The sequence below is a fragment of the Fragaria vesca genome, linkage group LG4, assembly GCF_000184155.1.
Source record: "Fragaria vesca subsp. vesca linkage group LG4, FraVesHawaii_1.0, whole genome shotgun sequence".
NCBI classification, from domain to species: domain Eukaryota; kingdom Viridiplantae; phylum Streptophyta; class Magnoliopsida; order Rosales; family Rosaceae; genus Fragaria; species Fragaria vesca.
The window spans coordinates 16,988,706-17,005,479 of NC_020494.1; the positions used below are offsets into that span (position 1 = coordinate 16,988,706).

A 16,774-nucleotide genomic window follows, 5' to 3' on the forward strand; every position below is an offset into this window, starting at 1 on the left:
CAAACCTCTTGGGCCCTCATAGGAAAGTAGCCGATTCATCGGGTTTTCTTACCATACCGTATACGGAAAAAATGACATACTCGAAAAGAAAATAAGAACTTGAGTGATTTAAAACTAACTAGTATATGTGGATATGGTAGAATTTTCGACCGGGAGGTTGAGATTCTAGCTTATCTGGAAAATGGAGTCAATGGTCAAGTGTAATCTTATTGTAACATTAATGATTCCCCTAGCTAGCTAAGTTAAGTAATGCTTGAGATCTGTCTCTTATACTTAAACCATAGGGAGATCCAAAGACCCATTAACTTACACTAGAGGCAACAAACCATCATGGAAGATACAACTGCTGAGTTTCCAGGCTTCCAAACTTGTGCACACAAGGATGACAGTATTTTCAGAAGGCGGTTGAGCCGGTTGCAACGAAGAGCTCCTTGTCCTCTTCAGCTGATCAAGCAGCCTAACAATATCAATGCCAGCTCTTCTGGTTGCTCGAGCAGCTCAAATTCTTCTTCTTCTTCTTCTTCTTTGAATTCATTCATCTATCAAAGTAAAGATCCCATCCCCCTACTCTCTCCTCTAGTCTTGCCTTCTTTGCTTGAATCTGGCTGCACTCAACAAGTAAATTAAGTGCTGCTACACAAAGCCTTGAGGATTTTTTCAGAAGGGTTATATCCTGTGGCAAGTTGATGTAATCTTAAGTTCTATTCTAAGGCACATTGTATCTTCTATTTGTATGAACTCTGTATATTAGTACATTTTGTTTCTCTGAGTTTGCCAACAATCACAGATCATGCATGTATAAAATTCCTGCTGTTCTGAAATGCAAAGCACTACTAGTAGTCAACAAGCCCAAGATGAATTTCGACCAAAAAAAAAAACAAGCCCAAGATGAATGAAAAGCAATCTGTATTCCATACTATATCAGTGTGGGCTTAAACCGAGTGCTTTCTTAAAAACATAAAAAAGCCCATATTTTCGATTGGGGCTGTGAGTAGTAAACCCAATAACCATCCTACAAACCGGTCCAAATCAACACCAATTAAAGCATAAATACTTTGATTCTTTGATGCCGGGATCAATATCATATCCCTTGAATTATCTAGACACTATTTCCTACTGTTTATAGTAAGAAACATTCATCAATCAATCTCAGATGCATATATTCCTCCTAGGTAGTTACCATGATGCTGGGTACATTCTCATTCTCAGTAAATGCATGAGAACTTATGTAAAAATATATGAATCGCCGCTTTATTTTGTAAACTCTTACTCTAAATAAATAAAAGTATTACGATATCGATATCAAAAGCAACAAAACAAAAAGAAATCAGCTTCATTAATTTGTGTCATTTTCTTATGAAGTTCTTGACAAGTGCTACACATTCACGAATTAATTGTCACATAAAAAGATTTAATTAACCGTCTGTACAAATCTAATTTGAGTTTAACGTCTTTAGATCACTCTAACTCTTTATTTTTATTTCCATATTATCTTTTAAAACTTTTATATTCATTATTATTAATAATCAAATGAAGAAAGGATAATCAAATTTGGAATCTACATCCAACCACCATTGAAAAACCTCATGAAGAAAAAAAATTAATCCAAATCTTTTAAGGGTTAATTGAGGGAAAATAAATTTTGTAATAGTCCAACCACGTATTAGTCAATACAATTAGAAACACACGTCAAGTATTACACAGTGAATCACAGACCAATCATCTTCTTCCGTCATGGCCCCACAACCGCGGACTTGAAGCCTTCTCCTCGTCTGTGAGCCTCCATACCGTCACCCACATAACTTTTTTTTCTAGATAAAAATAATAAATAATTTCTTTTTGTATATAAACGTTTTTATTCCTTTCCTCTTCGTTTTGGTTCCAATCTTTTCCTACTTCCAATTTTCAATTTCAATTTCAATTTCGAAAACCCTCCTCCCCCAAATTGGACCTCCCAATAAAGCTCCCTCCTTTCTGGGTTTCACTGTGCCGATGAGCTAGGGCTTCTTCCTCTTTATCAAAGGTGAGGTTTGATTCTCGATTCTCGGTTATGTTTGTTCGTTAATCAATGGATTCTTGGCTGAAGTTAGGGCTCAATTGATATTTAATTTCTTGTGGGGAAATGTTTATGATTTTGATTTCATTATGAAATTGTTGATTTAGGGTTTTATGTAGAGTTGGGTGATTTGATGTAGTTGTTGGTTGTATGAGTGTGTGCTTGTTCAGTTGTGACATGTTAGGTTCAATTGAAACAAACCCTAGGAATCAATTGATTGTTTTGATAAGGTACTGGCTTGTGAGTTAGTTTGCTAGTAGATGAGATGATAATGCCTAACAAAGCTGTAGGTGAGCTAGGGTTTAGGAGAATTTATACGATTGGCGGTATTTGGTAAAAGGATTTCATTAACGTTGTTCCTTTAAAGTTAGATTTTTTTCGGTGTAGAATGCGTAAATAGGTAAGAAATACAATGCGTAAGTAGTGGCATGCGTCGTGCGTGCGTGTGTTTGCGTGAATTTGCTAGGTTTTGATTGAGTGCATTTAATTCATGCTCCGGATGCTGATTTATTTGGTCGAAACTCAACTTTTGCTAGTTTTTTTTTGATGGTTTATGTATTCGTTTTGTTGCAGTTGTGGATGAAACAATGGGAGGGAGAAAATCTGCAAGAGTCTTTCCTGGACTCGGAAGATGTTCTGGGAAAGAGCCTGTAGAAAGTTACAAGGTAAATAAGGGTGTTGGCAAAGTTGAGATCATTGATCTTGACGACGATGACGATGTCATTAACATAGATGATATTGAGCAGCCACCATCTCGAGGCTCTAGTACACTGAGACAAAACAGAGAATTTAGTACTATCATTGATATAGATGATGACGATGATGCGGGTGGTGACACCGATAGTGTTTGTTCTGTTGAAGATCTTGGGGACCTGGACAGTGATGCCACCTCAAGCAAAAGTCAGTTTCCCTCTCCTAACTATTGGCGGAATTCTGTACGCTCAGATAGAGATGAATGTGAAGTTGTCCAGGAAAAAGGTTTTCCATCCGGTTCAAAAGGCAAGCAAACCCATTCGAGTACAGCTCCCCGTAGATATGGTTATGGTTTATATTCGGAGTCTGAGTCTGGTTCCTCTGATACTGATTATTCTGATTGTGAGTTGGTAGAAGATTCAGTGCTCCATGAACGTTGGGAAAAAGCTTCACAAAAGAGAAAACATGTTTCTCGTAATTGTCAGTCGGGTCCAGAGGATCAAGCGAGTGGATCTGGATCTCATGGTGATACTGTTGATGCAGAGAATAGAACAGGAAAGCATGCAGAGTCTCCTGTTTGTTCAAGTTCAGACCATGGAGATTGTGAAAAAGAGAGCCCTCCAGACATGGGAACTCGTGATCACCACTTTGATGGTAGTTCTTTTGAGGCCAAAATGAAAACTTCTTCTATGGAGTCCAAACAGAATGTTGCTGAAAACAGTATTCCATGTGAAAAACCTGGGTCAGCTAAAGAAACAGAAAGCTTACATAGGAATGGGGATTTTCAGCATGTAAGAGGCACAGTCCCTGAAGATCCTCTTGGTTACAAGTCGCAATCTCTTCATAAGGAAGGCATCTCTGGTTCTTGGAATGAAGAAGATCAAAATCCTGAAGAAAATTCCTCACGGTCCACGGAAGAATTAGCTGGGAAACAATCTAAACAACATATGCATAATGAACAAAAGTTTAGGGATGAAACCTGTTTCTCTGATTCCTTACCTAGGTTTAACAATTATCAAAGAAGCCCCAGGGTATTGAATGAAGAGCTTTCTTACAAGAATCAACACTCAGGTGAAGTGCTTACTGACCAGGACAGAGTTGAATTAGGAGTCAAGGACAATGAATTTCACAAAGGATCTAGTTCTGAGGGAAAGGTGAATTCAGTTCTTGGAGAGCCACTTGATGAAACACATGTGGACTGTGAGATTTCTGAAGATCACTTCGGGGCTGTTCCTAGAGAAAGTAGAGTCTATGTGGATAAGTCTGAAATTAGTAATGGAAAAGACGTGTCACAGGAGAAAGTGGGGACAGATTCATCTGAATCGAGGGATCCTGAAGATGGTAATGTTACTCTTGTTCAAAACAATATTATCACTGATCGGGAAAAGCTCAAAGAAACTGATGAATACAAGCAAGCAATGGAAGAAGAAATGGAATCCAGGCGGCAAGTCTTACAAATTCAGGTTATGCATATGCATATGCACGAATACCCTTTTTATTTCCTTCTAGAGTCTCTTTCCTCATGTGTGTATAGTCCAAGACCTTCCACTTATTGAAAGGGTTGACAAATAATTTGGCTGATAGGGTGGTAGTTAATTGCTCTTCTTCATTAAGTATTAATCATTCACAAAAGCTCATAATATCCAGACCAAAAAAGGGTAGTTCACCACTTTTATACGCATAGTTCTTATGTATAGAATATCTATACAAGCTTGACCATAGTTCATCCCTAGTCTGGTGTCTATTCATTTATTTTTTTGTTTTATTATAAATATTATACATAGCACTTATGTATCTTGTAGCCTTTGTGAACCTTGACATCGGTAATGACCATATCAATCTTTTTGATTTTGTTCTCTTTCAGGCAGAAGAGGCACAGAGATTGCGTAAGAGGAAAAAAGCTGAAAGCATGCGCTTATTGGACATGCAGAGAAGGCAAAAGCAACGCGTGGAAGAAGTTAGAGAGACTCAAAAGAAGGTTTGAAACTTTGGATCCATATCTTCAACAATTACCATATCTTTGCTTGTCTGAAGTCGTTATGCTTCATATCTTCTTTTTTCTTTTTGGGTACAGTAGTTTGCTTTTAGTTGTTTAAGATTTTTTAAATTCCTGATGTGTGAAAATGTGATGCTCAGGATGAAGAAAATTTGAACATGAAAGACAAATTTCGTGCTGAAGTAAGGAAGGAACTTAACATATTGTCAGCATGCAAAAGTATGTCTTCTTTGCTTCGCGGCTTGGGAATACAAGTGGGGTCGTCAGGTGTCCAACCTTCACCACAGGAGGTAAATTGGATAAGTGGGATATGTTGGGCAGAAATGCATATAAATCAGACACATGTATGTACATTATGAATATACTATATCCTTTTCTTAATGGAATTTGATATTATTTCAGGTGCATGCAGCTTATAAACGGGCGTTATTGAAATTTCACCCTGATCGAGCATCAAGAACTGACATCCGCCAGATGGTTGAAGCTGAGGAAAAGTTTAAGCTTATATCTCGCATGAAGGAGAAACTGATAACAACTACCTGGTTCTGAATACAAAGTTGTGATCGTCATTCAACTTACAGGTTTCTAACTGCAGGAAATTAAGGTTTATTCTTTTTTGGTTGTGGGTGCATCTGCCACAAGTCGTCAGTGTATGACTTGGCATTTTTGAGCCTGATTTTATTTTATGAATATCCATTGTAACACAGTTGTAGTTAGCCAAAGGAAATCATTTATTCAAATTTAAGAATGTTAACTCAGATTCTTGTAATGAGTTCAGATACACTGAATTTTCTGTTTCGAACAAATCAGTTTATAATCACTTGAAAAGTAAACCCGCACTACACTATGACGAGTATCTTGTTCGATTTTGATTCTCTATGTGATTGTTTAAGTTCTTTTATCATGTTTCATGATATCACAGTAGTACCAAATCATTGTTTAACAAATTAAAAAAAAAAAATAATATCACTGTTTTGACACTTTTAAATCAATTCTAGAGGGTGTTTCTACATCTTGTTACAGAAAACTAACACTTCTGGTGCTCCTATACGAACTTGCAGCCAGTTACTGAGGACTATAAGCCATCCTTGCAAAATGTTTCCGAGAAATTTAGTACATTGCCATGATTTCCTGAAGAAACAGAAGTTGCATAAAATTCAGCGCTTAAAATCTTTTCTATTGGGGTGCCAGATATCATCATATCATGATTGTAGCAGAAACAAGTAAGCTGCTGCAAAGCACAAAGAACAGGAAATGACTCATCATTTCCAAACTTCCAAAATCAACACTAATGTATGTGTAGTCTAAGATTATTATGGTCAATTTTGGTATTCGATCACCTCCAGTTCACACTTCACAGTGAATGTAGCATTACTTGAACACCATGCTGTGGGCGAACAGTAATATTCTCATAGGGTGAGCGGACATAACCTGGGGAAAGGGTGAAAAAATAGTTCTGCAGAATCATTGAGAGAACGATTTTGGCTTCAACGGTAGCAAAGTTCAACCCTGGACAGATTCGAGGTCCCATTCCAAAAGGTATGAATGTGGTTATGTTATAATTAGTAGGCAGCAGCTTTAGCAACACGGCCAACACCTTCGGAGAATCGCTCTGATTTGAAAAGATGTACATCTTCTCCCCAGTATTCAGGCTCATGGTGAAGTGCTAGACTGGAAATGTACAATTCAAGACCGGCAGGAAGTGTCAGCTTTCCCAGTCTATGAGTTGTACATTTCCTGCCGGTCTTGAATTGTACATTTCCAGTCTATGGCAATATGAGATCGATTTGGTAAGAACAATCTAGTGTAGTCTCATCCATGACTGGAAAAGGACTTGCACATTTCACTTGATAATATGAAGCAAGGTGCAAGGTGATGAAATTATAACTGTAGTTGTACAATAAGAAACAAGGTTGCAGATTGAGCAGCAAGAGAAGTAACACATAACAAGCATCAAGGAAAGCTAGGTTTCCACTCTTCATAGAGCAAAAATATGCGAAAATATTATTAATGTAATTATAGACAATTTTGGTCTTCCCAATTTGCCATTGCAAGCAGCTTCACAGTGAGTGCAGCATCACCTGAACTCCATGTTGTGGGCAAAGCGTAAGCGCTTCATAGGGCGAGTGTACATAAGTTGGAGAAAGGGTGAAGGAGTAGCGCTGCAGAATCATTGACAGAACAACCTTTGCTTCAGTGACGGCGAAGTCTGATCCCACACACATTCTACGTCCAGTTCCAAAGGGTAGGAATCCGGCTAGGTTATTATTTGTAGCTTTCGCAACCCCGTCTGCAAATCGCTCTGGTTTGAAGAGATGCACATCTTGTCCCCAGAAGTCAGGATCATGGTGCAATGATAAAGGTTTGATGAGCAGTTCAAGATTAGCTGCTGGATCAATGGTCAGCTTTCCCACTCTAACTTCTCTGTCAGCTGTCCTCCCACTTACGGTAACAAGAGGAGGATATAATCTTAGGGACTCATTGATGATCATACTCAACTGCGTGGAAACAGCCAAGATCATTAGTAAGAAAGAAAGAACAAATTGACTGATATACTAGCAGATGAGTTCAAGATTCTTACTGTTTTGAGCTTGGCGATTCCATCATGATTTGGCTGGTTTTGTTTGCCAAATACTTGTAAGACTTCCTTTTGTGCTTCATCTTGCCAATCAGTATGAAGTGCCAGAAGAAGGATGGTCCAAGCTAGCAAACTAGCAGTGGAGTCCTGTCCTGCAAAGTACAACGTTTTGCACTCATCAATCAATTCCTCTACTGTAATCCTCTGATTGACATCGGCATCATGATGAGCCTTTAAGAGCATGCCAAGAAAATCTTGTCCAAAGTTGCCTTCTTCTCCAGTCTTCATTGCCTTGGCTTCTCTTTCCTTAATGATCTTCAGTATGGAGTCACGGATTCCTTGGTCAAGCTTCTCAGCTTCTGTCTCATCTTTGGTCTTGTACACTTTACTGCGACCAACATGGAATGAGACTATTACATATATTGACTCAACAATTCTTCCTTTATCAACATCAATAGAAAGCAGATCAATTAGTATCAGGTGAAATTTTGAAGTAAATTACCTGATGAAGGTAGGCAACCTGATTGTGAATAAATTTTTGGATATTAAGAAGTAAAACTTCATCAACATATCAAAAATGTGCTGTCCTTCTAAGTAGCTGCTGCCAAATGCTGTCCTCGAGATCACTTCTGCTGTCAACAATCTGAATTCTTCATACACCTCAATCTCTTTGCCTTCATGGTTTTTCCACCTTTGGAGCATCGTCCCAGCACTATCTATGGTTGCAGGAATCTTGTTCTAGCGATGAAAACGATTCCATCAATACACAATTAATTAGCAAATCTTCCTTCAACTCATTTTCCATTACTATACTAAATGCAAAATCACCATTAACTTATATAATAACTATAAGATGGATGGACTTGCTTTTAAGCTGCTCTCTCCAAGGAAGGAATGGTTGGAGATCCTTCGCAGCTGTGCCCATTTTTCATCGGATTTGGTTCTGGTGCCAAGGCCTTCTCCAAATAGCTTCTTGATAAAGGGTATAGGCTCCATCTTCGGATAAGCTTTTTCTTTGTCATTCAGTATCTCTCTACACAACTCTGGTTCTGTAATCACCAACTGAGCCTGAGTACCATGCCACTGAAGATAGTTCTTCCCTGCGTTGTTTTACATTCAAAAACTCAACCACTAGTTCACTGCTGACTAGAAGTTCACCTATGAAAATATCGGGCTAATGAGGATCAAAGAAAAGACATACCATATATGTTGGTCCAAGAGTGGATATGAGGATGAACTGCGGATACTATGTCATGTGACAGATTTCGGGGCCGGCTCATGGCTTGTATTTTCATGTTGTTGATCTCTTTGGTGTTGCCATGGATGAGTTTGTAAGAAGGGCCTCTAATTCCTTGGGAAGCCATCAGTTTCTGAAAACGTGTTGGAGTCCACCATAGTCTATGAAGCACCTTGAATATGAGAGCCAACAGAAGCACATGAACTCCAACACAACAGAGAATGGTGCTTGAACTAGCAGCAGCGATCTTCATGATGATTAAGTAGCGGCCAGTTGATTCTTGGTCTTGTTGAAAACTATACTATGAGAGCCAATTCCATGCACTAGGCAGATTTAACGGGGCGTGGTTGCACGCGCTGTTAGTGCATTGGTTCACGTTGTTTTCAGGCTGAGTCTGATTCGATTGTGAGGGAGATTCGACACAATTTGGATATGTCGGCGAGCTGGAATCTGAGCACGGATTCGAGTGGTGGGAAAGGGAATATAATGTTGCTGGCGCCGCTCCTGGGTTAAACAAGTAAAAGAGAGAAGTGGTAGAAGCACCAACACCAAAGTTGGTAAGAGAGAAGTGGACTGATGAACCCAGAAATTCTTATAGCAATGAAACGAATCTGATGATGATCAGCTTGAATTGGTTTTGGTGATAGATGATGTGTTCATGGATTTTATTTTTTATTTTTTTTTATTTTTTGAAACTGGTGTTCATGGCTGATTAAAATATGAAAGTGATGTAGTGGACCAGTGGTTTTGGTAGAGACGAGAGCAGAGATGTCTATGATAGACTGAACTGATCGAGATCCAAACAATAACAAAAATAAGTAAATTTATATCGTATCCATATTTTAGTATGTTGATCATTTACATATTTTTGTTATCGTTTGGGCCTTGGTTAACTCAATCAACTTTATAGATAATTCTATCTTCTTGTGGGCAACTGTGTTGTCAAACGTATATAAATTTCTTAACTTTATAAATCTTTTATAAACAAGTTATACCACGTTACAGAGAAAACAAAAATTTCAACTTTATGAACAAAACTTGTTTAGTAAGTTATATGTAAGTGTACAACTTTGTGAACCAATAATACAAAGGAAGCAAAATTTTCAAAAATATCGTGAAATAATAACACAAATGAATTTTCGGATAATTATTTCTAAACCAACTAATTTTTAGAAAACTATATAACGTACGAACCCGGAACCCCTGTTTGAAGTAGGCCCCCTTGGCCTACTAACACGCACTAGTTCCAAATCTGTTGCAATTTAACAGAGATTATTGAATGTCATTTGCGAAGGGGACAATCTATAATATGCCAACAGATTACACAGGTTATGGATGATCATTGTCTTCTTGGTCTTCAGAAACAGAGAAAGCTTACAAGAATGATATTGATCATGAAAATGCACTAATAGACAGAGAGCAGATCCCTCATTCGGCACACACTCTGTAGCAATAATTCAGGACTCGGTCAATAATCCTTCCAAAACATGAAAAGTATGTCCCCGAGACAAAAAAGTATGTGGACGCCCACCGTGGGGCTCGAACCCACGACCACAAGGTTAAGAGCCTTGCGCTCTACCAACTGAGCTAGACGGGCTTGTTGTTAGTGACACGTTTAGCAGAAAATTTGTTTCTTATGGGTTAATTGATTATGTCGTAATAAAATTGTACTATTTACTGTTCTTATTTTGTTTGTTCTGCATGGTCTGAGACATGGTATGGGGTGTTGCTGAGACCAACTGATCAATGAAGTAATTTCTAGGACTGCCTTTGGCAGCAGCTACTTAGAAGGAGAGAATATTTTTCAGAATATTATGAAGCTATCAGTTTTCTTGGTCAAGAATTCCTTTACAGTTAGATTTCCTGGCCTAAGGTAACATCCTTTTAACTAAATTTACATTATTTCTGAAAACAGTATTCAAAAGGGGTCCTGAAAATTGGAACTTTGTTTAGTTGTTGAAACACTACTTGATTGATCAATTTATGATGTCTCTTCTTATGTACACTATCAATATTGCAGTAAGTTTGTCAAAACGAACGACGAAATTGAGTCAGAAAAGATTGAGAAAGGAATACGCGACTCCATACTAGAGATTATAAAGAAAAGAGAAGAGAAAGTACTAATGAGTAGAGAAGATGAAAGCTTTGGGAATGATTTTCTTGGACTACTTTTAGGGGCTCATCATGGTACCAATGACAAAGAGAGGATTTCAGTGGATGACTTTAGTGTAAGACTTTTTACTTTGCAGGCCACTAATAGTATGCTTGCTTGGACCGTCTTTCTTCTGGCACATTATACAGATTGGCAAGAGAAAGCAAGAAAAGAGGTCATGCAAATATTTGGCAAACAAACTCCGGATCCGGACGGCCTTACCAAGGTGAAAACAGTAAGAACAACTCAACAACATAACCTATTCTTTGTCTAAGCAGTCACACAAATGTTCCTACCAGTTGAAGTTTGAATTATGCCTTATTTCTCTTCTGTTATTTGTTCGATTATGCAGATGAGTATGATCATGAATGAGTCGCTAAGATTATATCCTCCTGTTCTGTCCATTGAACGGAAAGTCAATTGGGAAGTTAAACTAGGAAAGTTCACTATTCCTGCTAATGTTGATGTGCACATTCCAACTCTAGCACTGCACCATGAGCCTCTATTCTGGGGTCAAGATGCGCAACTTTTCAAGCCAGAACGATTCTCCGAGGGGGTTGCTAAAGCTACTAACAACAATGTAGGTGCCTTCTTGCCCTTTGGAATGGGGCCTAGAATTTGTGCAGGTTTCAACTTTGCAACCATTGAAGCCAAGATTGTTTTGTCAATGATTCTACAGCGCTACAGCTTCACCCTTTCTCCAGGTTATGTGCACTCTCCACATCAATTTCACACCATTCGCCCACAACATGGAGTTCAGGTGTTGCTCTATCCACTGTGAACTGTGAAGAAGCACCAGACAGTCGCTAGCTAGCTACATAAATTTCCTTTTGAATAAAATAGTGCAGTACAGCCTCTGTTATGTGTTACACTGCAGTACCATCCTGTGGTTTGTCTTTTGCATTAATCATTGATATGCAAACTAGTCTGGTTATATTTTGTTGAGAATATATTTGCATAATACAGTAGTTTGAAGAGCATAGATCTCAAGGTATGATCATGGCCGCATGATCATGGCCAGTCCGCATGATCATTACCCGTGCACGAAGTGAACAACCTAAACAATTCGAACACCTCAATCTCTTTCCCTTCATGACTTTTCCACCCTGCTAGCATTGTCTCTGCACTAGCTATCATCTCAGGAATCATAGACTATGAAAACAATAAAATCATGTCATATATTACAAAAAAATTTGCCCTCACAAATAATTAGTCTAACTGTATTACAGAAATTTTTGTTAGAAATTTAGAATCACCAATAGTAACTGCAAGAGCTTACTTTTAAGCTCTCTCCATGGAAGGTGTTGAGATATCAATCCCACATCGGAAATATGAGACCTTGCCTGTGGGTTAATAAGGGTTTGGGCCACTCCATCCATTGCCAATTGGTTTTGGATGTGAACCCCAGACTACTTTATCATGGTATCAGAGCGGGTTACCCATGTCCACGTGTGAAGCCCAATGGCCACACGAACTCCACGTCAACCCCAAATGTTGTTCACGTGTTAGGCTTGAAAATTCGCAACACGTGCGGGGGCGTGTTGAGATATCAAGATATCAATCCCACATCAGGAATATGAGACCTTGCCTGTGGGTTAATAAGGGTTACCACTCCATTTATTGCCAATTGGTTTTGGATGAGATATCAATCCCACATCAGAAATATGGGACCTTGCCTGTGGGTTAATAAGGGTTACCACTCCATTTATTGCCAATTGGTTTTGGATGTGAACCCCATACTACTATCAGAAGGCATGGTTGGCAACCTTTCACAGTTTAACCCATTTTTCACCGTCAGCACAACCCAGGTCCTCCCCTAGTAGCAACTTGACATAGCCTTGCACAGTTCTGGTTCCGATATAATTAACTGAGGTTGAGAACCATACCATTGTAGAAAAATCTGTCCTGTTTGCAGAAAATAACAAAAGCTTATTTTGAGCAGTTCTGGAACTAAGATTTGCAAAACCAAAACTTAGAGTATTTCTTACCATATATTCTAGTCCATTTGTGAATATGAGGCTGAACAACTGATAATATGTCATGGGATAAACTCATCGGCGTGCTCATATTATCTTTCATCATGTTGGAAATTTCTTTGGTGCTTCCATGGATAAGTGTGTAAGAAGGGCCGTTTATTCCCTGGGAAGACATCCGTTTCTGAATGCGAGTTGGAATCCACCATAGCTTGTATATGATCTTAATGAGAGATAACAGAAGAAATACACACACAAAGCTTGAACCTGTGATCACTAGATGTCCAATAGATCTCATTTTGCTTACTGTGTTTCAACTGTACTAATTTCCTCTTTATGAAAGTCCCAGCCAATAATATAGATAGACCACCACATGGTTCAACATGAAAAATAGGGAAGCAGCCACAAAGAAAGTGAAAACTAAAAAAAGACTAGCCAACAAGGATCTGAAATAGACAGCATGCACATCCAACTAATAGCTAATCCACAGTAGATGTTCAGTCTTTCTTTTATAGGTTATTGAAAATTATGCCTACTTGTGATCGACCAATTCGTCTGGTATCTAGTTTCAAATCAAGTTTCTTTGTCGAGGGGTCAGTATATTATGTCATTTCCCAGTCTAGCTCTTTTCAAGTTTAAACTCTCATACAAAACAGGAATGTTACTTCCATATAGAGATTCAGGATGATCATATTCATCTGCGTGACTGCGTGAATTGCAGTGTAAATATGAAATGATAAAAAAGGGGTAAGAACTTCAAAATTTATGGGCTAGCTGTGTTCTGTAACTTAGAAAAAACGTGTATTAAGAACTTAACATACGGTTTTCAGTTTGGAGAAGCTATAAGGATTTGGTGTTTTATTTTAGGACTTCTTTCTTGCTTCCTCTTGTCAATCAGTATGGAGAGCAAGAAGAAAGATAGTCCAAGCAAGCAAACTAGTCCTAGTGTCTTGTCAACCGAAGTGAAACACACACAGGAAGCTTGAGAGAACTTTATAGTTAGTACCATACATGTTGGTCCATGAGTGAATATGAGGTTGAACAGCAGATGACATGTTATGTGATAGTCATTAATTGGACTACCATATTCACATGATACGCCAAATGCACAAGCAATTCTAGGTACTCAATAGGCCAAGTGCAAGATTTTCGAGCAATTCATAGTTCACAGGGAGTGTAGCAGTACTTGAACTCCATGCTGTGGACGAAGTGTAAGAAAATGAAAGGGAGAGTGAACATAACCCGGTGAAAGGGTGAACGAGTAGCGTTGTAGAATCATTGAAAGAGCAATCTTTACTTCAATGGTGGCAAAGTTGAAGCCTACACAAGTTCGAGGCCCCATTCCAAATGGTAAGAATGCGACTATATTATTCCCAGTAGCCTTAACAATCCCTTCTGAGAATCTCTCTGGCTTGAAAAGTTGCACGTCTTGTCCCCAGAATTGAGGCTCATGGTGAAGTGCTAGACTTGAGACATGCAGTTCAACATTAGCAGGAATGATGACGTTTCCCAGTCTAACTTCCTTTTCAACTCTCCTCTCCATGGCAAGAACAGGAGGATATAGCCTTAGAGATTCATTGATGATCATACTCATCTGCATGTATTCCAAAGTTTTGATACAAAACAAGTCAGTATTTCAAAATAAACAAGTGTTGTATACTTGTATAACTTAGGCAATCAGTTTCTTAAGTAGTTCTTGGATTCCTTACTGTTTTCAGTTTGGAAAAGCCATCAGGGTTTGGTGTCTGTTTGCCAAATAACTGTAGGACTTCATTTCTTGCTTCTTCTTGCCAATCAGTATGGAGGGCCAGAAGAAAGACAGTCCAAGCAAGCAAACTAGTACTAGTTTCTTGTCCAGCAAAGTAAAACGCTTTGCATTCATCGACTAAATCATCCATCGAAATCCTCTGCTTCTCATTGGAATCATGATGAGCCTTCAACAGTAATCCAAGAAAATCACTCCCAAAGTAGTCTTCTTGTCCACTCATTGCCTTGTCTTCTCTTTTCTTAACAATCTCTATTATGGAGTCCCGTATTCCTTTTTCAAGCTTGTCTGATTCAATCTCATCGCTGGTTTTATAGATTTTGCTGCAATATTGAATAGAGAGAACAACATTAAACTATTTCATAATTCTACTAGCAACAAAAGAAAAGTTGCACTTACTGAGAACCGCTCTGGCATTAGAATTTAATTATGCATTGCTATTGATATGGTTACAATTCCCAGTTCATGTGTGCTTAAGTTTGTTAAAAGGAAGTTACCTGATGCCAGGAAACCTGAGGTTGAAAGCATTTTTGAATGTTAAGAATCCCATCTTTATCAACATCTCAAAAATCTGTTTTCCTTCTATATAGCTGCTTCCAAATGCTGTCCTAGAAATCACTTCTGAAGTGAACAACCTAAACTCTTCAAACACCTCAATCTCTTTCCCATTATGATTTGTCCACCTTTCAAGCATCGTCTCAGCACTAGTAATCATCGCTGGAATCATAGTCTAGGAAAACAATAGCGTCATCAGTATCATGTAATTAACAGGTCTACATTCATGAAAAACAAAATGAACACAGGTAATTAGTACATGTACAGCACTCTTAATAACAATAAAAATAAAATGAACACAAATAATTAGGACAACATTAAAAACTTACCTTTAAGTTCTCTCCATGGAAGGCATGGTTGGCCAGTTTTCGCATTTTTACCCATTTTTCACCTTCGGATCGTGTGAGTCCATCTCCTAACAGCTTCTTTACAAAACGTTTGGTCTCCGTTTTTGGAAAAGCTCCATTGAGTATCTCTTTGCACAGCTCAGGTTCCATGGTCACCAACTGTGCTTTAGCACCATGCCACTGAAGATAAGTTTTGCCTGTTGACATTAAAGATGACCAAAACTATAATTTAACAAAGTGGAAAACCATATATACATATATAAGAGTAGTGTGTCACCATAATTCTTGGTCCATGAATGAATATGAGGATGAACTTCAGGAAATATGTTGTGTGATAAACTCTTGGGTGTGCTCATAGCTTCCTTTCTCATGTTGTTGATTTCTCTGGTGTTTCCATGGACAAATCTGTAAGAAGGGCCTCTGATTCCTTGCAAAGCCATCAGATTCTGTATGCGAGTCGGAGTCCACCATAGTTTGTGAAAGATTTTGATGAAAGCTAAGAGAAGGAGCACACACACAAAGATTGAAACGATGATCACCTGGCAAAAACTGACCATTCTAGCTACTTGTTGGTTTTCTCTTAGCCTAGGCTGTATCAGTGAACCTTTCTATGTGTAAATTCTCCAAGTTTATAATTCTTTATGTAGAAGTGAACCTTTCTACTTGTTGGTTTTCACATACAGACATATTATTACTCTGTATAAAAGGTGCCACCATGGACCTCAAACTTAGTTTTTAGTCGTTTAGATTCCTGTTTTGCTATTGTACTTGAAGGGAATATCATATTACCACAGACCAAGATTATTATATGAAACCTGAAGCTGGCATTGTCGGTTAAAGAAATGTTTATATACTAATCTGGCTTATATTATAAGTTGGATGTGAAATTCCTAACTTACCTCAAGCAGAGAGTACTGTTCAGAAGGTCCATTAAATTTGCGGTCTTGCAACTCAATGTGTACAACTATGGAGAGTTCTGGTCTTCAGAGTCCAAAGTGTAGAATCACTTGAACGAACTGAAAGAAACCTAGAAGGAGATCAAATGGACACAAACTCACAAGCAATCTTTGCTTCAGAGGTTGCAAACTGGAACCCCAAACAAAGTAGCAAGTATTCAAAAATATGAAAAGTATAACAAAATAATCCACATGTTTAGATTGGAGAGGAAAAAAAAAAAACGGCACGGAAATTCCACTAATCTCTAAAGAAAGTTACAAAAATTTTGGACTTGAAATTCAAATCCCAATTATGGCCGATAGATTCACTCACACCAAAGAGCCAAGATAAAGGTAAGTTTTCAACTAATTCTTGTTCATAGAAAAGAAAACCATAAACCCTAAACCCCCCAATTTGCTAGTACAAGAGAAGTGGATACCAACTCAAAAGGGGTTCCTGTTCTTCTCCCATAGGACCATAGGCTGC

General features: G+C 38.3%; 4 protein-coding genes and 1 non-coding gene across 5 annotated transcripts; 2 read left to right on the forward strand and 3 right to left on the reverse strand.

Moving 5' to 3' along the window:
• Nucleotides 1-1,969: 1,969 nt before the first annotated feature.
• Nucleotides 1,970-5,694, forward strand: LOC101300999. Its single transcript, XM_004297157.1, has 5 exons — nt 1,970-2,023; nt 2,630-4,212; nt 4,614-4,727; nt 4,886-5,035; nt 5,148-5,694. Exons 2-5 carry the CDS (start codon nt 2,644-2,646, stop codon nt 5,292-5,294), a joined length of 1,980 nt encoding a protein of 659 aa, XP_004297205.1. The 5' UTR covers nt 1,970-2,023; nt 2,630-2,643; the 3' UTR covers nt 5,295-5,694.
• Nucleotides 5,695-6,531: 837 nt separating this feature from the next.
• Nucleotides 6,532-8,883, reverse strand: LOC101301577 (cytochrome P450 734A1-like). Its single transcript, XM_004297159.1, has 5 exons — nt 8,525-8,883; nt 8,191-8,423; nt 7,826-8,061; nt 7,327-7,711; nt 6,532-7,243 (listed from the first exon to the last, which is right to left on the reverse strand). The coding sequence occupies exons 1-5, from the start codon at nt 8,811-8,813 to the stop codon at nt 6,806-6,808; spliced, it is 1,581 nt and encodes a 526-aa protein (XP_004297207.1). The 5' UTR covers nt 8,814-8,883; the 3' UTR covers nt 6,532-6,805.
• Nucleotides 8,884-10,047: 1,164 nt separating this feature from the next.
• On the forward strand, nt 10,048-11,599 carry LOC101302261 (secologanin synthase-like). The gene is made up of 4 exons (XM_004298299.1): nt 10,048-10,054; nt 10,295-10,433; nt 10,581-10,947; nt 11,065-11,599. The coding sequence occupies exons 1-4, from the start codon at nt 10,048-10,050 to the stop codon at nt 11,491-11,493; spliced, it is 942 nt and encodes a 313-aa protein (XP_004298347.1). The 3' UTR covers nt 11,494-11,599.
• Nucleotides 10,085-10,157, reverse strand: TRNAK-CUU. The gene has a single exon. It is a non-coding gene; the product is annotated as a tRNA-Lys (tRNA).
• Nucleotides 11,600-13,770: 2,171 nt separating the features above from the next.
• On the reverse strand, nt 13,771-15,968 carry LOC101301286 (cytochrome P450 734A1-like). The gene is made up of 5 exons (XM_004297158.1): nt 15,630-15,968; nt 15,335-15,549; nt 14,948-15,180; nt 14,395-14,773; nt 13,771-14,279 (listed from the first exon to the last, which is right to left on the reverse strand). The coding sequence occupies exons 1-5, from the start codon at nt 15,907-15,909 to the stop codon at nt 13,851-13,853; spliced, it is 1,536 nt and encodes a 511-aa protein (XP_004297206.1). The 5' UTR covers nt 15,910-15,968; the 3' UTR covers nt 13,771-13,850.
• Nucleotides 15,969-16,774: the final 806 nt, after the last annotated feature.

Bases quoted from the DNA above. Each gene is read 5' to 3' on its own strand.
- LOC101300999 (XM_004297157.1), top strand. From the start codon at position 2,644: ATGGGAGGGAGAAAATCTGCAAGAGTCTTTCCTGGACTCGGAAGATGT. The intron at 4,213-4,613 runs GTTATGCATATG...GTTCTCTTTCAG, and splicing joins GGCAAGTCTTACAAATTCAG to GCAGAAGAGGCACAGAGATT. The intron at 5,036-5,147 runs GTAAATTGGATA...ATATTATTTCAG, and splicing joins TCCAACCTTCACCACAGGAG to GTGCATGCAGCTTATAAACG.
- LOC101301577 (XM_004297159.1), bottom strand. From the start codon at position 8,813: ATGAAGATCGCTGCTGCTAGTTCAAGCACCATTCTCTGTTGTGTTGGA. The intron at 7,712-7,825 runs GTAATTTACTTC...TGTTGGTCGCAG, and splicing joins AGGTTGCCTACCTTCATCAG to TAAAGTGTACAAGACCAAAG. The intron at 7,244-7,326 runs GTAAGAATCTTG...GTTTCCACGCAG, and splicing joins GAATCGCCAAGCTCAAAACA to TTGAGTATGATCATCAATGA.
- LOC101302261 (XM_004298299.1), top strand. The intron at 10,434-10,580 runs GTAACATCCTTT...TCAATATTGCAG, and splicing joins GTTAGATTTCCTGGCCTAAG to TAAGTTTGTCAAAACGAACG. The intron at 10,948-11,064 runs GTAAGAACAACT...TCGATTATGCAG, and splicing joins GCCTTACCAAGGTGAAAACA to ATGAGTATGATCATGAATGA.
- LOC101301286 (XM_004297158.1), bottom strand. From the start codon at position 15,909: ATGGTCAGTTTTTGCCAGGTGATCATCGTTTCAATCTTTGTGTGTGTG. The intron at 15,181-15,334 runs GTAAGTTTTTAA...TTGTTTTCCTAG, and splicing joins TCCATGGAGAGAACTTAAAG to ACTATGATTCCAGCGATGAT. The intron at 14,280-14,394 runs GTAAGGAATCCA...GAATACATGCAG, and splicing joins GCTTTTCCAAACTGAAAACA to ATGAGTATGATCATCAATGA.